Source organism: Dreissena polymorpha, chromosome 3 (assembly GCF_020536995.1).
Source record: "Dreissena polymorpha isolate Duluth1 chromosome 3, UMN_Dpol_1.0, whole genome shotgun sequence".
Classification (NCBI taxonomy): domain Eukaryota; kingdom Metazoa; phylum Mollusca; class Bivalvia; order Myida; family Dreissenidae; genus Dreissena; species Dreissena polymorpha.
In genome coordinates, this window is record NC_068357.1 from 86973112 (window position 1) to 86994494 (window position 21383).

Here is a 21383-nt window from a genome sequence, read left to right on the forward strand (position 1 = left end):
GACTCCAGTGTTTGCATTGTACTTTCTCGCATACTACACCTGACGTGACGTGACGCTTGACAGACGCTGCATACATACATGGTGTGAAATGAAAACAAAGGCAGTCAATTGAGAATGTCAAAATCGTCGATAGGATGCGTATCCTTGGAGATTTATGACATTCTTTGCTGGATTATAGTGTGCAATAGAAAATTGGCTATTCAATTAACCGAAATACGCCATATTTCATATCAGAATAATGTGGAGTTTTTACAATGGGAAGAGATGCAAATGGTTTGGTGTTTTCAATTTCTATTCAATTAACCGAATTATTCGATTATCCGATATTCAATTAAGTGGAATCTACTGTATGTATAGAATCTTAAAACTTAAATTAGAAAATCTTCATCTGAGATTAATGACGCAATATCCAGGCTGTAATAACTGTAAAATAATTGTTATTTGTGGGAATTTAATTTTGTTGTTTTGTGAGTTGACTAGTCAACGAAATTACCACACACAAACACATCGTAAAATGACATAAGCGATTTCTTTTTTTTTTCCAAAATCAAAAATCAACAAATTAATGTGTGTAAGAAAAAGGCTTACCCCCCCCTCCCAAAAAAAAAAACAACACAAAATATCATACTGACAAATATGAATGATTTTGCAGTTTGCTGCACTAAGGGCATTCTTGAACTAACATGATATTTTACCTCTCCCAGGCCCAGCAGGAGATGGAGTTGAAGATGTCCGAGGTGCTAAGGAAGATTGAGGACATCACGGGTGGCCGGTCCCGCACCCTTGACCAATCTGATGGGGACCGTGTGCGCCAGCTGGAGCGCCAGGTGGCTGAAATGACAGAGAGGCGCATTGAGTACATGGAGCGTCTGCAGGAGACTCAGATGGCGTTACAGGTACGGAGAGGGAAATTGAGCTTGAGCCGCGCTCCGTGAAAACAGGGCTTAACGCATGTGCGTAAAGTGTTGTCCCTTAACTGGATTTTTGTAAAGAGGAGACTTCCTTTAAATAAAAAATACAATAACAGTAAAAAGTGTAGTCCCTGTTTAGCTAGTGCAGACTGCAGAAGTCAATCTTGGAAGACACTATATGCCCATGCATTATAAAGACCTCTGCCCATAGCGTAGGTCAGGTTATATTGTGCTCCGTTAAGGAGGGAGAATTTTTGGAGCACTCTGTCTGTTGATTGGTTTGTCTGTTGGTTAGTCAGTTGGTCTGCATTGCATGTTCTATGTTTTTTTGGAGCAAACTACTTCCACATGTCTTAAGGGATTACTTTGAAAGTTAAAATATGCAATCTACATAAAGTGCAAATGTGCCAGACAGTTTTTGCATCTGAAGTTATCCACATATTCCCAAGTTTATTGCATCTTTATCATAGCTGACAAGGTTTTGCGGGATATTGTAAAGTTTGGGACAAACCACAAGGCTTTGGGATGATAATGTATTAAATCGTATCCAAAAATGGCAACAGGTTAGATTTTTATGAGCTCTTGCCTCCCTTTTCATGATGATGATATATTAGCAACACAAAGAAATATTAACTAGTTGCCTCAAGATTCCTTCCAGAAATGTTTAGTTTTTAGAAAATATAAAAATGATATTTGTAGTGGATTATTTACTAAATTGTTAGTGACCAGTCTAAAATAGTTGGCACCTATTCCAATTTTAAATAACAAGGGGGCATAAATTCATAAAAGAATGTATTGAAACACAACACAACAACTTAGTTTGATCAATGGATAAGTCTTTTTCACCCTTTGATGTTTTAGGCAAAGTTTCTCACAATGACCCGAGAGCCGGCAGCCAAGCCATACCAACCTAGATCATACAGTCCTGAGGCAAACATCCATGTTGGCAACAGGGCTTTTTCCAAAACCACCGTAAATAGGCCTCCAGCAAAGGTAGACAACTCCCATTCCAGGCATAGTATGCTTGACCATGATGACAGTTTGTCTCCCTTGGATACCCCTGCACCAAGGGCAAAAGCCCCAAGGCCAACGATTTATGACACGTCGGATCTTGAGATCAGGGCGGCTAGAGCAAGGTCACCTTACAAAGGGAGCTCCCCTACGACAGCACTAAAAACTAGGTCATCACCAAAACAAAGGTCGAGGTCACAGGACAAGGAGCGTAAAGGTTTGTTTATTCAGTCAAGCCTTGCCTTTATATAATTCTAAGCCTTACCTGATATATAGCACAAATATAAGGGCAGTAACATGTTATTCTCTGAATATCAGGTGAGTGACAGAAAATGTAGAATATACTACTGTAAACGTATAGAAAATCGTCGGTATGAAATTTCGTTGTTTAATAAAAATCAACTAATTCGTTGACACGTAATTTCGTGGATTTCATATTTTCGGGGAAGACTGACCGTCATGATAATTAAACTTTTATTTAAACAATCAGAGTCATAACAAAGCATTATCTGTGTTGACAGCAAGACTTGAGGTTAATGTGCACTGAAGGATGAAAGTGTTGCCGATTATTGTCGATAAGAGCGATAAAGCGGCGCACTTGTGGGTCCCCGCTCACTAATTGCCATCAATGTTGGTTTGACAATATTTGCATTTCTCAGCGCAATTGGTCCCCTAGTAGTAACAATTGAGTAATTAAGTCCCCAAAATACACGTGTGAAAACTGTTATGTCTCTTTTAACTTTAATTGGCACTATTTGACATATGTGATAAATCTGTAAACTGTTAATTTGACGACCTCACGTAAATGAGAACATTAGTTGATGAACAGTTTAAATACCGTGCTTGATTTAAAAAAAATAACATTTACATTTTCAATTCGGAAATATTTTAATTAGTCAAGATATAGTGTAATGTGACCTACTGAAGTGAAGTAACTGTTACAAAAAACAAGTATCTCGGATAACCGTCAACAGAAGAAAATGTTGAAAATGACATTTGGAAATGACCGATTTCGGATTAAAAATGTATAAATAATCGTTGGTACTTGAATTCATGGTTCAGCAGACCAACCAAATCCACGAAAATTCGTACCACACGAAATTTAATGGTTTTACAGTATCAAAGAACAATAGTTGAGCTTGTTGTTTTGCAACAGCTCTTGTTGCGTTTCTTATGCAAATGCACTATTGGTCTCTGAAGAATCATTATGACAGTATAAGAACAAAGTTATTAAATAATTATAGCAGCTGTAGGATTGCTTGTATCAGCTTGATTCATGATTTCAGATGGTGGATTTTTGCGGCAGATATTGGCCTCCGGGACATCCCCATTGCAAAATGTTTCTCCTCCTAGACTGCAACCAACTGTGCACACCAGGTAGGCAGAATTATATCATCTGCAGCAGGATTTTATATTCTTCTTCATTAGGGGCAGTTAAAGATGACAAAGATCTGAAACATTATTTTTAATCACACAGCATTTCCTTAAAGCTCATCTTATCCCAACATTTCAATTTTATGTTATGTTTTTTTTTCCCCAAAAATATAATAAGAACAAATTGTCCCATCCCATGGAATGAAAATGTCCTTGACTGGTGTCAATCATTTCATGCAACAATCATACAATACATATTTAGATGTACTCATTTATTTTCGAGGTGCCTTGATAAGCCATTTGTGAAAATGTGATCATATGTGTAATGAAATAAGTTTTTTATACAACACCATATGGTTATGAAGTCTATTGTGGCTGTAGATTATTTTAAACAGTATGACAAAAACGTCCAGGTCGCATCTAAAATTTAAATTCTGTATGCCTACGTTTTCTGTATTACCTTCTGTAAGTTGCTTACACCCCTATTCCTTTGTTATGTTTTAATGAAAACAAGACATATATTTCTGTAAAAAAGAAAATCAATGTTTATGTTAATTATTAGATGACATGCACTAAATTGGGTACAAAAGGATTAATGTGATGGGCAACGAGATTTTCTCCGAACCTATCTTAGTCTACATACATATAAATAATACCGGTCAGTAGTAATGCACATAGTGTATTCCTGCTAGGCCAATAAAGAAATGTTGGTAGCGGTTTTAATGAAACACTTTGCACACACCCTAAAACGAAAATCTCTTGATACTTGTCATAGTGTTAGGACGGTGTACTGTCACGAAGTATTGCAGTGGTATACCCTTTACACACTGTATGCTATAATCACGATAGTGGGTGTATTCTAAAAGTAAGATATTCCTATTTAACCAAGCATTTCAATGGTTAACACACTATTATAATTAATCATTACTGAGTAAGTAATGTCCTCTTTCAATATCAGGATTTGTGTTGTGCACTTTGCATGCACTCTTATGATATTATTACAATATTAAGTAGAAGTATTCTTAGATGTTACGATTTCTTCGCATATTTCGATGGTGGATTTTGCACTCACGATTACGATATAACTGTCTATGTATAAGTATAAGAGCCGGCTCTGTGATAATGGGGTTAAATGCATTTGCATAGTGTCGTCTCTAATTAGCCTGTGCAGTATGCATAGGCAAATCAGGGACGGCACTTTCCGCTTTTATGATATTTTCTGTTTAAGGAAAGTCTCCTCTTAGCAAAAATCTAGTTCAGGCGGATAGTGTCGTTCCTGATTAGCCTGTGCAGACTGCACATGCATTAAACCCCTTTACCACAGAGCACGGTCCATTATTGTCTCCTACCGGTTTTCGCTCTGTGCGTCTGTCGGTCCGCCAGTCTGTCACACTTTTCTGGATCCTGCGATAACTTTGAGAGTTTTTCATATTTTTTCATGAAACTTGAAACATGGACAGATGGCAATATGGAGATTATGCACATCATTTCATTTTGTTCCTACATCAAGAATTCTGGTTGCTATGGCAACACATAGACTAGAAATACTGCTGAAAATGTTGGATCCTGCACACTTTTCTGGATCCTGCGATAGATTTAAAAGTTCTTCATATTTTTTCATGAAACTTGAAACATGAATAGATGGCAATATGGACATTATGAATGTCAATTCATTTTCTTCGTACATCAAAAATTTTGGTTGCTATGGCAACAAATAAAAAAAATAAAAAAATTCTGACAATGGTGGAGCCGGTAGGGGACATATATTGCTTGGCAATATTCTTGTTATATTTGTTATATTCATAACAAAGTGATTTACATATTATGATGCGTCAGTGTCGAAATCCTGCAAGAAAAAACGACTGTTTCTTTTGTTTTGGTAATACTAAGAGATTCACCGTTAATTGGCGTAATGCGAACCTGAGAACTATTCGTCTAGTTCTGGCATAGTTCTCATAATAATGTGCGCGTTATGGTCTGTGCGTCAGTTATAACGAATGTTTTCCATGTCAAGGCTACAGTAACTGTTTCCCACTTAAGACTTTCGGCAACGCCTAAATTGTTTTCTGACTTCTAACATACCAATTCGGTTGTGTCATTCCAATATAACGGAACGAGATTATTTCTAGGCAGCGTTTTGCCAAACTTATCGAGCATTTTCCGATATACCGGTAGTGTATATTCAGTGTTGCAATAGGGTTTCGACAGTCCTGATAATTTCTGCCAGTCTTGTAAGGATCGGATTTAGAACGAGTTTAAAACGACTTAAAACGGCAAAATGGGGATGCATCCGGAACTATGTTGGAATGAGCAGGAATGATCGATGCACGCCAGTCCCAAAATCGAGGAATTCCTGTCCCGACTATTGACATTTGAGACAGATTTGTTTAAAGACGCTTGCAGGGCACGAATCGGAGTGAAATCAGGATGGATAAATTTGCGACTGATGTTTCGTAAATTGTTGCTGTTAAAATGTCTTTAAATTAAAACACACTTATTCTAATCCTGCTTAAATGTAATGTGATAAAAGAAAAACTCGGTGCTCATAAAAGTTCACGGTTTACTTTTCAACGCCTTTTTTCGGGTTACAATTTAGTACAGTGTAACCCGCTTTTGTGCAAGTTTTCCGCTGCAGTCTCCAGAGTAATAGTATACTATTGCACGTCACATTTTTAGCTCACCTGAGCACAACGTGCTCATGGTGAGCTTTTGTGATCGCCTTTTGTCCTTCGTGCGTTGTGCAGCGTCAACATTTGACTTTTTAACTCTCTAGAGGCCACATTTATTGTCTAATCTTCATGAAAATTGGTCAGAAGATTGGTCTCAATGATATCTTGGATGAGTTCGAAAATGGTTACGTTTGCTTGAAAAACATGGCTGCCAAGGGGCGGGGCATTTTTTCTTATATGGCTATATATGGCAATAGTAAAATCTTGTTAACACTCTAGTTTAGTATACTGTAAAATGTAATCTGCATTGCGGTATGTGTTTTGTATCGCGGAAAATAACTTCTTAATTTCAAATTCAACATATCTATGCGTATGCAACATTTCAGACCGATCCACCAAATATAAACGTGTCAATATCGTGTTTTAGGATGTCCTATGATAATCTATAATGGCTTTCGTTTCTAAGTGTTTAAGGGATCCATGAAGCAATGAAGTCCTAAACTGATATCTGTTAGCCAACATATCTACCGGTATACATTCTTGAATGACATAGAACTTCAAAGTCGGCATAAGATCCATTTTCTCATGACGCGGCTCAATTTTAGCACTAGTTTACTCTATGTCTTACTTGTAAAATCATGATCATTATTTCAATCACTTACCTAAATGCATTTTAAATTATTTCTCTATACATTGTTATAAGGACTCAAATAGTGTTCTGTATTTTTGTAGACAGTTTTATTAATTTCTTACTTTACAACATGCATTAAAGGGAACTTTTCACGTTTTGGTAAATTAACAAAATTAAAAAAAGTTGTTTCAGATTCGCAAATTTTCATTTTAGTTATTATATTTGTGAGGAAACTATAATACTGAACATTAACCATTGTCTAATATAGCGATTATATGCATCTTTTGACGATTTAAAGACCTGAAAATTTTAAAGCGTTGCAACGCGAAACGATTGAATAATTTAGAGAGTTCTGTTGTTTAATTTTGTGAAACTACGAAGATTGCGTATATATAGAATAAAATACGTCTCTCATACATACTTGGCAGGATGGCCGAGCGGTCTAATTGGTTTTGACTCCAGATCTCCAGGGGTCAATGGTTCGAGCCCTGCTGCGGGCTGCTTTTTTTGCCCCCGGTAGGGTGGCATTTAGCAGTTGAACTGTCCGTCAGTCAGTGTGTCTGTCCGTCCGTCCTTCAAAAAAACTTTAACGGTGGCCATAACTTTTGCATTATTGAAGATAGAAACTTGATATTTGGCATGCATGTTCATCTCACGGAACTGCAAATTTTGAGTGGTGAAATGTGAAGGTCAAGGTCATCCTTCAAGGTCAAATGTCTAATATATGGCGTCTGTCCGTCTGTCCAAAAACTTTAACATTGGCCTTAGCTTTTTCACTATTGAAGATAGCAACTTGATATTTGGCATGCATGTGTATCTCATAGAGCTGAACATTTTGAGTGGTGAAAGCTGAAGGTCAAGGTCATCTTCAAGGTCAAATGTCAAATATATGGCGTCTGTCCGTCCGAAAACTTTAACATAGGCCATAACTTTTTCAATATTGAAGATAGCAACTTGATATTCGGCATGCATGTGCATCTCACGGAGCTGCACATTTTGAATTGTGAAAGGTGAAAGTCAAGGTCATCCTTTAAGGTCAAATGTCTAATGTATGGCGTCTGTCCGTCCGTCCAAAAACTTTAACATTGGCCATAACGTTTTCACTATTGAAGATAGCAACTTGATATTTGGCATGCATGTGTATCTTATGGAGCTGAACATTTTGAGTGGTGAAAGGTGAAGGTCAAGGTCATCCTTCAAGGTCAAATGTCAAATATATGGCGTCTGTCCGTCCGAAAACTTTAACATTGGCCATAACTTTTTCAATATTGAAGATAGCAACTTGATATTCGGCATGCATGTGCATCTCACGGAGATGCACATTTTGAATGGTGAAAGGTGAATGTCAAGGTCATCCTTTAAGGTCAAATGTCTAATATATGGTGTCTGTCCGTCCGTCCAAAAACTTTAACATTGGCCATAACGTTTTCACTATTGAAGATAGCAACTTGATAATTGGCATGCATGGGTATCTCATGGAGCTAAACATTTTGAGTGATGGAAGTTCAAGGTAAAGGTAATCCTTCAAGGTCAAGGTCATCCTTCAAGGTCAAAGATCAAAAAAAATAATCAAAGCAGTGTTCTCATGAAGCTGCACATTGTGAGTGGTGGAAGATCAAGGTCATCCTTCAAGGTCAAGGTCATCCTTCAAGGTCAAAGGTAAAAAAATAAATAATTTCAAAGCGACATTCTCATGAAGCTGCACGTTGTGAGTGGTGCAAGGTCATACTTCAAGGTCAAGGTCATCCTTCAAGGTCAAAGGTCAACAAAAAAATTCAAAGCAGCGTTCTCATGAAGGTGCACATTGTGAGTGGTGGAAGTTCAAGGTCAAGGTCATCCTTCAAGGTCAAGGTCATCCTTCAAGGTCAAAGGTAAACACAATTATTTTTTTTCAAGGCGGCGTTCTCATGAAGCTGCACATTGTGAGTGGTGGAAGTTTAAGGTCAAGGTCATCCTTCAAGGTCAAGGTCATCCTTCAAGGTCAAAGGTCAAAAAATAATAATTTCAAAGCGGCGTTCTCATGAAGCTGCACATTGTGAGTGGTGGAAGGTCAAGGTCATCCATCAAGGTCAAGGTCATCCTTCAAGGTCAAAGGTAAAAAAAACAAACATTTAAAAGCAGCATTCTCATGAAGCTGCACATTGTGAGTGGTGGAAGTTCAAGGTCAAGGTCATCCTTCAAGGTCAAAGGTAAAAAAAAAATACATTTTAAAGTGGCGTTCTCATGAAGCTGCACATTTTGAGTGGTGGAAGTTCAAGGTCATCCGTCAAGGTCAAAGGAAAAAGAAATTTTATTTTTTTTATTTTAAAGCGGCGCAATAGGCGGCATTGTGTTTCTGAAGAACACACCTCTTGTTTTTCCTTTTTTAAAATTTTATTCTTGATTTTTAGCTCACCTGAGCACAACGTGCTCATGGTGAGCTTTTGTGATCGCCTTTTGTCTGTCGTCCATTGTCCGTCGTCCATTGTCTGTTGTGCGACGTCAACATTTGCCTTGTTCACTCTCTAGAGGCCACATTTATTTCCAATCTTCATGAAATTTGGTCAGAAGATTGGTTTCAATGATATCTTGGATGAGTTCGAAAATGGTTACGTTTGCTTGAAAAACATGGCTGCCAAGGGGCGGGGCATTTTTCCTTATATGGCTATATATGGCTATAGCAAAATCTTGTTAACACTCTAGAGGCCACATTTATTGTCCGATCCTCATGAAACTTGGTCAGAAGATTCATCATAATGATATCTTGGAAGAGTTTGAAAATGATGTTGGTTGGTTGAAAAACATGGCCGCCAAGGGGCGGGGCATTTTTCCTAATATGGCTATAGTTAAACCTTGTTAACACTCTAAAGGCCACATTTATTTTCCGATCTTCATGAAACTTGCTTAGATGATTTGTCCCAATGATATCTTGTATGAGTTCAAAAATGGTAACCTTGGCTTGAAAACATGGCTGCCAAGGGGCGGGGCATTTTTCCTTATATGGTTAAATATGGCTATAGTAATATCTTGTTAACTTTCTAGTTTGCTCAATCTTTATGAAATATGGTCAGAACATTTGTTTCCTGTGTAGTAAAGTTTGGTTTTATTATGTAAATATTATGTGACATTAACTGTTTTATGTAATTTTTCATAACACAGAATTTTCATAGTTAACATAACTGTTTTAGTCATTAACACAACCAAGAGATAACTGAAAGAAAGACAACATGTACATGATTTTGCAGTATTTATGCAGTATTTATCTCCCTTGTTTAACCTGGTTCAGTAATTTATTTTTAGTTCTGCTCTGGAATTTGGGAAGATATTGATCATTGATAAATGCACTGTTCTGAGGGAAAATTGACTACTCTGCCATTGATCTCTTATGAACGGTATAAAATAAACTGTTTTGGCTGATTTAAACACCTCTTGATGCTTTCTTGAAAAGTTAACAGCTCTTGAAAAAGGTTGGAATTTTGAAATAATTAAACTCTAAATTATTTTTAACACCAGCATCAAGACATTCTTGCATTATTTTCTAAATTATTCTTATTATTTAGATTATTTTTATTTGGCATTTTCTAAATTAGAAAGACTCCATTCTATTTCAATAACTTTAGTAATTTTTTCTTATTTTTACATTTGATTCACTGAAGTTTCCTAATCTCCATAAATATTGTCTTTTAGATTAAATTAGACCTATTTTGTAAACAAGTTTTTTGAAGCACTTTCTAGACTTACAGTAACTTATATTTTTATCAGTTTTTATTCCCCCGGATTGAAAGATCGGGGGTATATTGTTTTTGGCCTGTCTGTTATTGTATGTGTGTGTGTGTGTCCCAAAACTTTAACCAAAACTTTAACCTTGGTCATAACTTTTGCAATATTCAAGATAGCAACTTGATATTTGGCATGCATGTGTATCTCATGGAGCTGCACATTTTGAGTGGTGAAAGGTCAAGGTCACCCTTCAAGGTCAAAGGTCAAAAAAACAAATTAAAAAACTTTAACCAAAACTTTAACCTTCTTCATAACTTTTGCAATATTGAAGATAGCAACTTGATATTTGGCATGCATGTGTATCTCATGGAGCTGCACATTTTGAGTGGTGAAAGGTCACGGTCATCCTTTAAGGTCAAAGGTCAAATTTATGGCTTCAAAGCGGCGCAATAGGGGGCATTGTGTTTCTGACAAACACATCTCTTGTTTTGACAGATTTTGAACTTCTTTTTACATTCATTAAGGTATTTGCTGTATGTTGTTCATTTTTGTAACGATACATAGATTCTTTAGACTTGGCTTGTACCTGTTCTTAATTTTCTGTCATTGTTCTTCATTTTCCGAGTTCTTGGAATGAAAATTAGTTATTAGCGAGGCTGTTTTCGGAGAAAACCCGAGCTATTGTCATAGCCAGCTCATTGTCCGATGTCCGCCGTAGGCGTCGTGATAAAACCTTAAAATTGGCCATAACTTTTTAAATATTGAAGATAGCACCTTGATATTTGGCATGCATGTGTATCTCATGGAGCTGCACATTTTGAGTGGTAAAATTTCAAGGTGAACATTATCCTTCAAGGTCTAGGGTCAAAAAAACAAAATCAAGGGAAGTAATAAGCTTTAAATGGGCATAGTTATCTGACCTGCCCACGTTTATATTTTTGTTAAATAAATCAAAGCGGCGCAGTAGGCGGCATTGTGTTTCTTACAAACTCATTGTGGTAAAAGGTCAAGGTCATCCATTACGGTCTATGGTAAAAAATACAGATTTAAGGGAAGTAATAAGCTTTAAAAAGGGAGGAAATTATTCAATATTGAACATAGCTACTTTATATATTTGGCATGCACGTGTATCTCATGGAGCTGCACATTTTGAGTGGTGAATCTACAGTCACAGTATAGTGGCTTTTAATTATTTGCTACTAAAAATAAGATTTGTTACAGACAATTATTTTCAAGGGAAGTAATTTATATAATTATAAATCTCATATTATATATTTCCTTTCCAAGAATTGAAGTTCTTTTCACAGTTACTGTACAGAATTATTATTTTGATTATTTAAAACCCAAATGATTGATTTTTCAAAGTTTTTTTTTTAAATTATATAATTATAATTTCTTTGATGTTCATTACATACCTGTGGACTTATATCCATAGATAGATATATGATCAACTCTGGTTATGATCTCTTTTAAACCACAGGCGTTGGTTGTCAGTGACGTCTGACATGGTCATAATTGACTGTGAGACCCTCCACCCCTCCTCCCCCCCCCCCGGTTCAAGAGAAGTAATAACCTTTAAAGGGAGATGATTTCTAACAAACACATCTCTTGTTGGGTCACTAGGTCAAAGGTCAAGGTCACTGTGACCTCTAAAAAAAAAAAAAAATCTGACAAGCTTTCGCAGCCGAGCGTGGCACCTGTTATGCGGTGCTCTTGTTTTTGTTAAAGCTGCCTTCACTTACAAATAAATTCTTTGAGTGTATTTAGGCGTCCCTGACTGAACGCCTTTAGTTAATTGAATTACAACCAGTCAGTATAGTTATCCTGACTGGAAATAAGAGTTCGTCAAATAAATATTTCCGCATTACATAAGTGCTCACAAAGTTACATAACTTGTAACCGTCCTGTGACCGGTTCATTTGCGTAAGCGAAGGAGACCGCACTACCACACCTGGATAGGACAGTTGAGTTAGATAATGGTTTGGATCGGTAAAAAAACATGGCCGCCAGGGGGGGGGGTGTCTTTTTCCTTATATTTATATAGTTAAAAAGCTTGTGAACACTCTAGAAGTCACATGTTTTGCCTAATCATCATGAAATTTTGTCAAAACATTAGTTATGTGGATGTCTCGGACAAGTTTGAAAATGGTCATGATCAGTGAAAAAACATGGCCCGCCAGGGAGTGTGGCAGTTTTCTTTATATGTATATAGTGACAACATGTGAACAGTCTAGTAGACACATTTTTTTCCCAATCTTCATGAAATTTGGACATATCTTGGAAGAGTTAAAAATGGTTCAGGTCTGCTGAAATAACATGGCCGCCAAGGGGCCATTTGTTGTTCATTCTTCATGATACTTGGTTAGAACATTTGTTCCATTGATATCTTGGGCTGCAAAGAACAGGTCATTTCTTTTTATCTCAGGTGAGCGACTTTGGGCCTTTCTGGCCCTCTTGTTTACTGGAGCTGTTTAGATCCAATGTTTACATTTATCAATATTTATCAATATAATGCATTTTCTGACAAACTCCAAAACATGCCAAAATCTGTGAAATGTCTCAATGGGTGGAGAGACCAGGTTAACTGTTTTAAGTAAAATGCACTATAAAACAGTTGCCAATTCTTGTATAAAACGCATATATGGTTACAGTAGGATATCTGATATTCATGTTGTTGAAACATAAATGAAATGGAATTCAGGGCGTTGTGTGCTTATTAGAGTTGACATACATTAGACATACGGGGTAAAATGGCACGAGAACTTCGCGACGCTGATAATTTCTCCGACGTCATAAAAGAGACACGCCGTTTGTGTAGCCCACTGATTAGGGCGTTCGCTTACGGAGTGGGAGGTCAAAGGTTCGAGACATACAAGGTGAATTTAAAGACCTGGCCGTTTGCAATGCCAGCAGCTTGTTAGATCGATGTGCATCGAATTGCTTCCTGACGAGCGCCCAGCATGTTGGATAGGAATCAAGGCTATCATCTACAAATGTGAAAGTGTCTAAACGGGCTTGCCCATACCGAGAGTCTCAGAGTGGTTGCACAATATTTAAACAAAAATCATTTAAAACTGAATAATTCTCGAGATGTTTTGCGCAACAGATGATTTAAACGAAGCATACGCGCAGTTCAATTCGAGAACACAATTTTATTGGTTGGTCTATTCGTGTGAATGAATAACAAAATAGCAACGTGTCCCGCTATAATAGAAAATGTCAATGTCCCGTTTTGGCTTAAACAAATTGTTTGTATTAAAAAAAAATAATATGGAATCAAAACGAAAGTTTTCCAAATTAAAAAACGTTTTTTTAATTATTAGTGCGTTATTCAACTTCTTCGTAGATATCTTTGATTGTGATTTTCAGGTCGACAAAGAACGTAACTATTTTTTTTGGACGTTCAAAAGTTCGGACATTGGGATCTAGGGGCTTATAAATTGAATAATCGAATATATTCGAAGATTGAATTCGAATATATTTGAATTTGGATCGAATGTGATTTAAGGATTCGTTTCCATCCCTACTTTTTTTACACGTACATGTAATTATTTACGACATCCCTACCTGCCTGAAGTTCCTCGTTACCCGCGCAAATTATCGAGTGGGAATTGCAATCGTAGGTACCTTAAAAAGCTCTATTATGTTGTTTTCTCGTGTGTGGTGAATTTTTACACGTTGTTTTATGCACTGCACCAATACGGAACCTTTTTTTTTGGTAGATTACAAATATTGATATCAAATAACTATGATCTAAAACATATTTAATGATTGTTTTGTTCCTTTCGGAAGAGGTTACTTATGTACGCCAAGTGGGAAGTATGTTATAAGCAGACATTTTTGACAGTGTATCACCCCCCCCCCCCCCCAGATAATTTGGTCATGGTCGTGCAAAAATCTGCTGATTTCTAGCCCTGGTATCGTTGCCACAGCGCCGCTCGCTAGAAGAGGTCGTTAGCTTGCGCCGGCACGTTCGTCACGTTCATAATTAACTCCGTGGACCATTTTGTCACTGCGATGAATTCCCATTTGCTGTGATGTGAATAGGCGCGAATGTGCCGCGAATCACTTACAAGTAATTACATTGATGGCTCTTCACAAATCCCTCCCCCAATTATAGCCCACGTCGCGTAGATTTTTTTTACGGTTAATGGGAACTCGTAGAGGGCTGTTTGAAACGCGCGAACCTTGACGAGGTGATTTGACTCTTAACAATTAGTTCAAGTGAATTACCTGTTACGTTTTGGGTAGTTATATTACATTTACTTACACGAATTTATTGTTGTAGATTGTGTAAACATAGCGTAAATCGCGGAATGTCTTAATCAGTTATAATTGTGTTGATGAGTCTGTTGATTAGGAAAATTGTGCGATATTTTTTTTAGGGCGATGTAAAAGTATATTAGTTTTGCATGTTTAACCGACTTTTTTTAAGTGATTGATTCCGTCGATAAGCGTCTAAAAAGAATGAAGTGCAAGTAGACTTCGATACGATGTCAGCGGTTAACTTTCATTGCGTCATTTCCAATTGTTATCTCTATGATTTACAGCGTTTTATCCTAATCTTCATTGAAATTCCCGTGTTTCTTGGTAGCGAACCTTTCGCTTGTGCGCGTTTTTTCAACCCTAGACACTAAGAATAAACAACAGGAACAAAACGTACACACACTCGATCCTAGCTTCTTTCAGACTTATATTACTGAAAATAACATACCTATGTTTAAATGGTAACTCGACGTCTCTATAGTGTCGAACTATCAATATTGAAATGCTTTTGATCATTTTGTCATCCGCGTTTAAAGATTTGATTTTTAGCGTGCCACCATTAGATATGTCCGAAAGAGGCATACCTAAGGTATGTATGTACAGACCCTAGTCCGTGGTTTCTTCATCAAAAACAGCATCAGAAATTGGGGAGAAGTGTCATAAACTATTGCGCGCCTAAAAATTAATGTTGTTTTATCACCGGTCCGTCTAAAATGCGTATATGACTCATATCCGCGGATATGAACGAAAAGTGCGAATATGAACGAATATAGGCAATATTTATGCGTTTTTTGCAGTTTTTGATGAACCAATCACTGTTGAAAAAAAAATTAACAATATATGATAAATCTGTTAAGACTGTCTCAAAATTAAGCATTTTAATAAATGCGGTGTTCTGACTGGTCGTTCATATTCGCGGATATGAATTTGGAGTAACTGAAATTAAAATGCCAATGAAAAACGCTTTTAAATTAATTCGATCGTAACATTACACATGGGCGACGTGTATTGTCAGGGTTTTTTTGGCCCGATTTTATAGCCGAAATTCGGCTATGTTCCCAATCCCAAAAAGTATACTTTTTTCCCAAAATGTGGCAAAAAAAATTCCCAATTTCCAAAAAAAAAAAAAAAATTTTTTTTTTTTTTTTTTTTTAGAAAGAAGTGTCTTATGCGTATTTTATCTCAATTTTAATTCAATTACATCTAACAAAGTATTTTATGATATTCTTCTTTTAATTTTAATGATAATAAAGTGTTATATCAAATTTAGTATTTCCCTAATTAGTGGACTTTTCATGTGGAAAAAAGACTAATGAATTAATTTTCCCAATTTCATGAAAATGCCGATAAAATTCCCAATTCCAAAGCCATGGGCTATCTTCCCAAAAAGTGGTAAAAAAACCCTGAAATTTGTTTTCACAGAACGGTTTTCATATAACAAAAATAAAGGAAAATACATTTAAAAAGCCGTTGTATATTCATATCCGCACTTTTCAGTCATATCCGCGGATATGAGTCATATACGTATTTTAGTCGTACCCTTTTATCACAAGTGAATGTTGCCAGGCTAGCACGATGCTACACATGAAGAAACACTTGGGCGGCACTCATGATTGTTCCAGTGACCATAACAAGAAACAAATTCAACTGCAAGTTTCCTGGTGGTTATCCTATTATTAATATGCATGGTATTCGAAAGGACCATGCACGTGTATAGCATATTCATCAAATTGTATCACTAATTTCAGCTGTGATCTGGATTGTTTGTTCTTCCACTCTTGTTAACCAGTTCATTTCTCGCTCGCTTTAACGAAATTGTCAGTCACGTAAGACACTCTTTTCACGCCAACACGGGATCGTTAGTGGCGAATTATTCGATCTTTTCGCTGATTGCTTTCGTGACGTACGTGTTCAAGCATACACAACTAGCACGCGTCCGACTTTTTGGGAAGCATTATTTTCCAGCGTTTATGTTTTGCAACGAGTTCTCATCTTAAATAGACGACATGAGTGAAGAAAAAAAGTTGCTCTTATTTTATCGCAATACGATGTCGTTCCTTAAGTGATTAATTAATTAATGCGTTGTTCGTTTAGGTACGTGTAGTCAATGTTGGTTTAACATTGCACTTAACTACATTATTTTATAGCAACCTTATAGGTCCTATTGTTACCTTGAATATTGTCAAATATATTTTTTACATAATTATAAAATTATTAGCCTGTATTACTAACCCTTGGGTAATGCTTACGAATTTCTGGTGTAACGGAAAAGTTTCAACTTCCATCTTGTCGCCGTCTTGTTAAACATTAAAAATCCTACGTGTATAACTATTATTATGTTTTACAGAAAATGCACCGGGTGTGCTTTCACGAATATACGTTTTTATCCCTCGCCTAAGGTGGAGGGATATAGAATTGGCGTTATCCGTCCGTCCGTCCCTCATTCCGTCCTTCTGTCTGTCACAAAACTTGTCAGTGCATAGATATAAATGAGGAGAAGTACCATGCACTAGAAGTTGACTAGAAACATAACCTTTCACTTTCTAAATTAATGTCCTTTGCTATTATGCCCCCCTTCGAAGAGTGGGGGTATATTGCTTTGCACATGTCGGTCTGTCGGTCGGTCTATCGGTTTCCGGATGATAACTCAAGAACGCTTATGCCTAGGATCATGAAACTTCATAAGTACATTGATCATGACTCGCAGATGACCCCTTTTGATTTTCAGGTCACTAGGTCAAAGGTCACGGTGACCCGAAATAGTAAAATGGCTTCCGGATGATAACTCAAGAACGCTTATGCCTAGGATCATGAAACTTAATAGGTAGATTGATCATGACTCGCAGATGACCCCTATTGATTTTCAGATCACTAGGTCAAAGGTCAAGGTCACAGTGACCCGAAATAGTAAAAATGGTTTCCGTATGATAACTCAAGAACGCTTAGGCCTAGGATCATGAAACTTTATAGGTAGATTGATCATGACTCGCAGATGACCCCTATTGATTTTGAGGTCACTAGGTCGAAGGTCAAGGTCACAGTGACCCGAAATAGAAATATGGTTTCCGGATGATAACTCAAGAACGCTTATGCCTAGGATCATGAAACTTCGTAGGTAGATTGATAATGGCTGGCAAATGACCCCTATTGATTTTCAGGTCACTAGGTCAAAGGTCACGGTGACTCAAAATAGTAAAATGTTTTCCGGATGATAACTCAAGAACGCTTATGCCTAGGATCATGAAACTTAATAGGTACATTGATCATGACTCGCAGATGACCCCTTTTGATTTTCAGGTCACTAGGTCAAAGGTCAAGGTCACGGTGACCCGAAATAGTAAAATGGTTTCCGGAGGATAACTTAAGAACGCTTAGGCCTAGGATCATGAATCTTGATAGGTAGATTGATCATGACTCGCAGTTGACCCCTATTGATTTTCAGGTCACTATATCAAAGGTCAAGGTCACGGTGACCTGAAATAGTAAATTGGTTTCCGGATGATAACTCAAGAACGCTAATTGCTACTATCATGAAACTTCATAGGTACATTGATCATGACTTGCAGATGACCCCTATTGATTTTGAGGTCACTATGTCAAAGGTCAAGGTCATGGTGACCCGAAATGGTAAAATGGTTTCCGGATGATAACTCAAGAACGCTTATTCCTAGGGTCATGAAACTTCATAGGTACATTGATCATGACTCGCAGATGACCCCTACCGATTTTGAGGTCACTAGGTCAAAGGTCAAGTATACGGTGACCCGAAATAGTAAAATGGTTTCCGGATGATAACTGAAGAACGCTTGTTCCTATGATCATGAAACTTGATAGGTAGATTAATCATGACTCGCATATGACCCCTTTTGATTTTTAGGTCACTAGGTCAAAGATCAAGGCCACGGTGACCCGAAACAGTAAAATGGTTTCCGGATGATAACTCAAGAACGCTTATGGTTAGGATCATGAAACTTCATAGGTGCATTGATCATGACTGACAGATGACCCCTATTGATTTTCAGGTCACTAGGTCAAAGGTCAAGGTCACAGTGACAAAAACATATTCACACAATGGCTGTCACTGCAACGGAGAGCCCATATGGGGGCATGCATGTTTTACAAACAGCCCTTGTTTTTATATGATATAGCTTCTCAAGGTTTTATCTCGGATACCATACACGACTTCAACATGAAACTTCATGGGTGTATATGTATCAATGAGGAGAAATGCAATGCATAAAACACCCTACACTTAATTATTTTTTTTAAAGGAAAATACCGTTTATCAAGAGATTTGCACCCATCCATAAATAAAAACTTATTTGGCGGGGGATATCAATTCAACGTAATTGCTTGTTTATATGCGAAATGTATTCGTAGTTTAACCTTGTCTTAAGATCGGTGATATGCCAGAACCCAGATTGTTGACCATGTCTCCGGTGAAACATGATCGATTCAGTCACATTACCAGGTGCGTTATTAAATTCGTTGCGGGGTTTGCAAGTATCTGTGCAACAACAAGTTATAGAGTTACCGATGTTTTATTCCACCTGAAGTTACGCAAGAAATTTACCGTTGACATACTTTTGTTGTAAACTAGCCACCTAGTCACAATAAGATTGTTTTCATGGTGTGGTTAAGGCAACCGTTTACATCTTAATGAAACAGAAAGCCAATTGCCGGTGATTTTTCCTGAAGTTTCGAAGAAGCTCATACTGATTGATTGTAAGACATTCGCATGTATACGATATGCTGTTATACGTGTGCTTGATTTTTAGACAATCGCATGTACGATATGCTGTTATACGTGTGCTTGATTGTTAGACAATCGCATGTACGATATGCTGTTATACGTGTGCTTGATTGTGAGACAATCGCATGTATACGATATGCTGTTATACGTGTGCTTGATTGTTAGACAATCGCATGTATACGATATGCTGTTATACGTGTGCTTGATTGTTAGACAATCGCATGTAAACGATATGCTGTTATACGTGTGCTTGACTGTTAGAAAATCGCATGTATACGATATGCTGTTATACGTGTGATTATTATGTCCAGAAACCATATGATTCCACTTATATAAAAGTACTCTATGGAACTTGTACATGATTTGCACCGTTTCATATTTCTAACGAGCTCATTTATGACGCAGCGTAGCCCTACTATCAAGCAACACGGGAAAACAAACACAAATAAATGAAAACTAACATGCAGTAATGAAACTAATAATTGTGTTTCTTTTCCTTTTTTGAGATCATTGTAACGTTGATAAATTTGTTGCGTTGATACAATAGCTAGTTTAAACCAATTTATTTTAGCTCGATTGAATCGAAAGCCTATGGCTTATATAAACGCTCTCGAGTCCGTTTCCTGGGCCTAGAACCAGTACTTGGTGTCTTTGGGCGAGATTTAAAGAACGCTCCAACGTTGGGGATCAAACCCGTGACCTCCCGGTCGCTAGGCGGACACCATATCCATTACACCACGGCGACCTTTACACAGATACAATAGTTGATCGGTTAAGGCTTTAGAACTTCTCTCCGTTTAGTTTACTATTTCAACAACTGCTCTGCTCTCGTCAATATCTGGCAATCTGCCGTATTCTGTACGTTCCCCTTGAAACATTACGTGCTCAAAGCGGATGGCTGTCCGCCAATGAAATGTGATTTAGCAATTTCGTTATTTGTGATTAGAGTCGACACGCAACGCAAAAAAACAATTATCAAGCGGACAGTCAGTCAGTAATGTAGTCGGTAATTGTATAGAGGGTCTTATGAATTGAGTATATGGCGCTGTCGCGTGCGCAGGCCTCGTTAACGGTGTGTCAGTTGACGAGACTTGCGTGCCGCGACCTATTACGGGCTACATGTTGATATTAATGCTTGTCTCCCGGCGCTAGGTGGTGGACCACGATTGATTATCCCCGCAGCCACATGCTTGTGCTGGTTTGTATCTGGGTTTCTATGCTGCGATATAATATGTAATATTATCGAGGTGTAATGTGTGCGCTCATCGCTAACAAAAATCACCCATGAGTATTTATCAATTGAATGTGATACTGAAATGAGAAAGGGCTTCTATTTTTCTCTTTACGTTCACGTATATTATCATGTATTGATATTGATTGGGAGCCCCTATTACTCTACCGCTCCAATTTACTTTTTTACACCGAGATGTCGAAAATATGCAAGTTAAATCACGCGTTATACGGCTCACCCATGCAGGTCATGAGTTCGATTCATCTGTTCGATACAGCTGAAGGGGTTTTTGCTATGTCATGGAAATGGGTTTGAATGTTTGCCAAATTTGTTCGCAAGTGAAATCCGAAAACATGTACAATTATAAATGTACATATAACATAAATACAAGTACCCAGTTTGCGTTCTTGAATACCAGAACGTGCTTACGTGATCGATAGGGCATGTCTGAAAACTTGCGATATGAGCTCCAAATGTGGAGGATTCAATTAAACTCACACACGAACGGTCCTTTAAAATTAACCAAGTTCGCGAGTCATTCCAGTCCAGATCTTAAAATTGATTATTCTAATTTATGACGAACCGCTGTTAAATAAGGATCTACATATGTGGTTTTCACAGACCTGTCTGTGATCATGAAAGGATTGCATGCCCTATCTTACTGTCACTTGGACCGATTCTGTAATTGTATATGGTAGGAACGCCGTATCGGTAACATTACTGAGACACTGGAGCATAGAACTCGACGTCCGAACGCACGGATATGCATAACGTGGTAGTGTGATCCGAAATGATACTTATTAAATGCTTAAATTCGTTCTTCAATAATTAAGACCAC

At 37.4% G+C, this 21383-nt stretch overlaps 1 protein-coding gene across 2 annotated transcripts in view; it reads left to right on the plus strand.

Moving 5' to 3' along the window:
• Positions 1 to 21383, plus strand: part of LOC127875117 (TALPID3 protein-like) — a 159351-nt gene that overhangs the window by 28984 nt on the left and 108984 nt on the right. For both annotated transcript variants that reach the window (XM_052419939.1, XM_052419940.1), the window contains exons 11-13: positions 705 to 896; positions 1773 to 2139; positions 3209 to 3299. In XM_052419939.1, coding sequence (XP_052275899.1) covers positions 705 to 896; positions 1773 to 2139; positions 3209 to 3299 — 650 coding nt within the window. The remainder of the gene's footprint in view (positions 1 to 704; positions 897 to 1772; positions 2140 to 3208; positions 3300 to 21383) is intronic.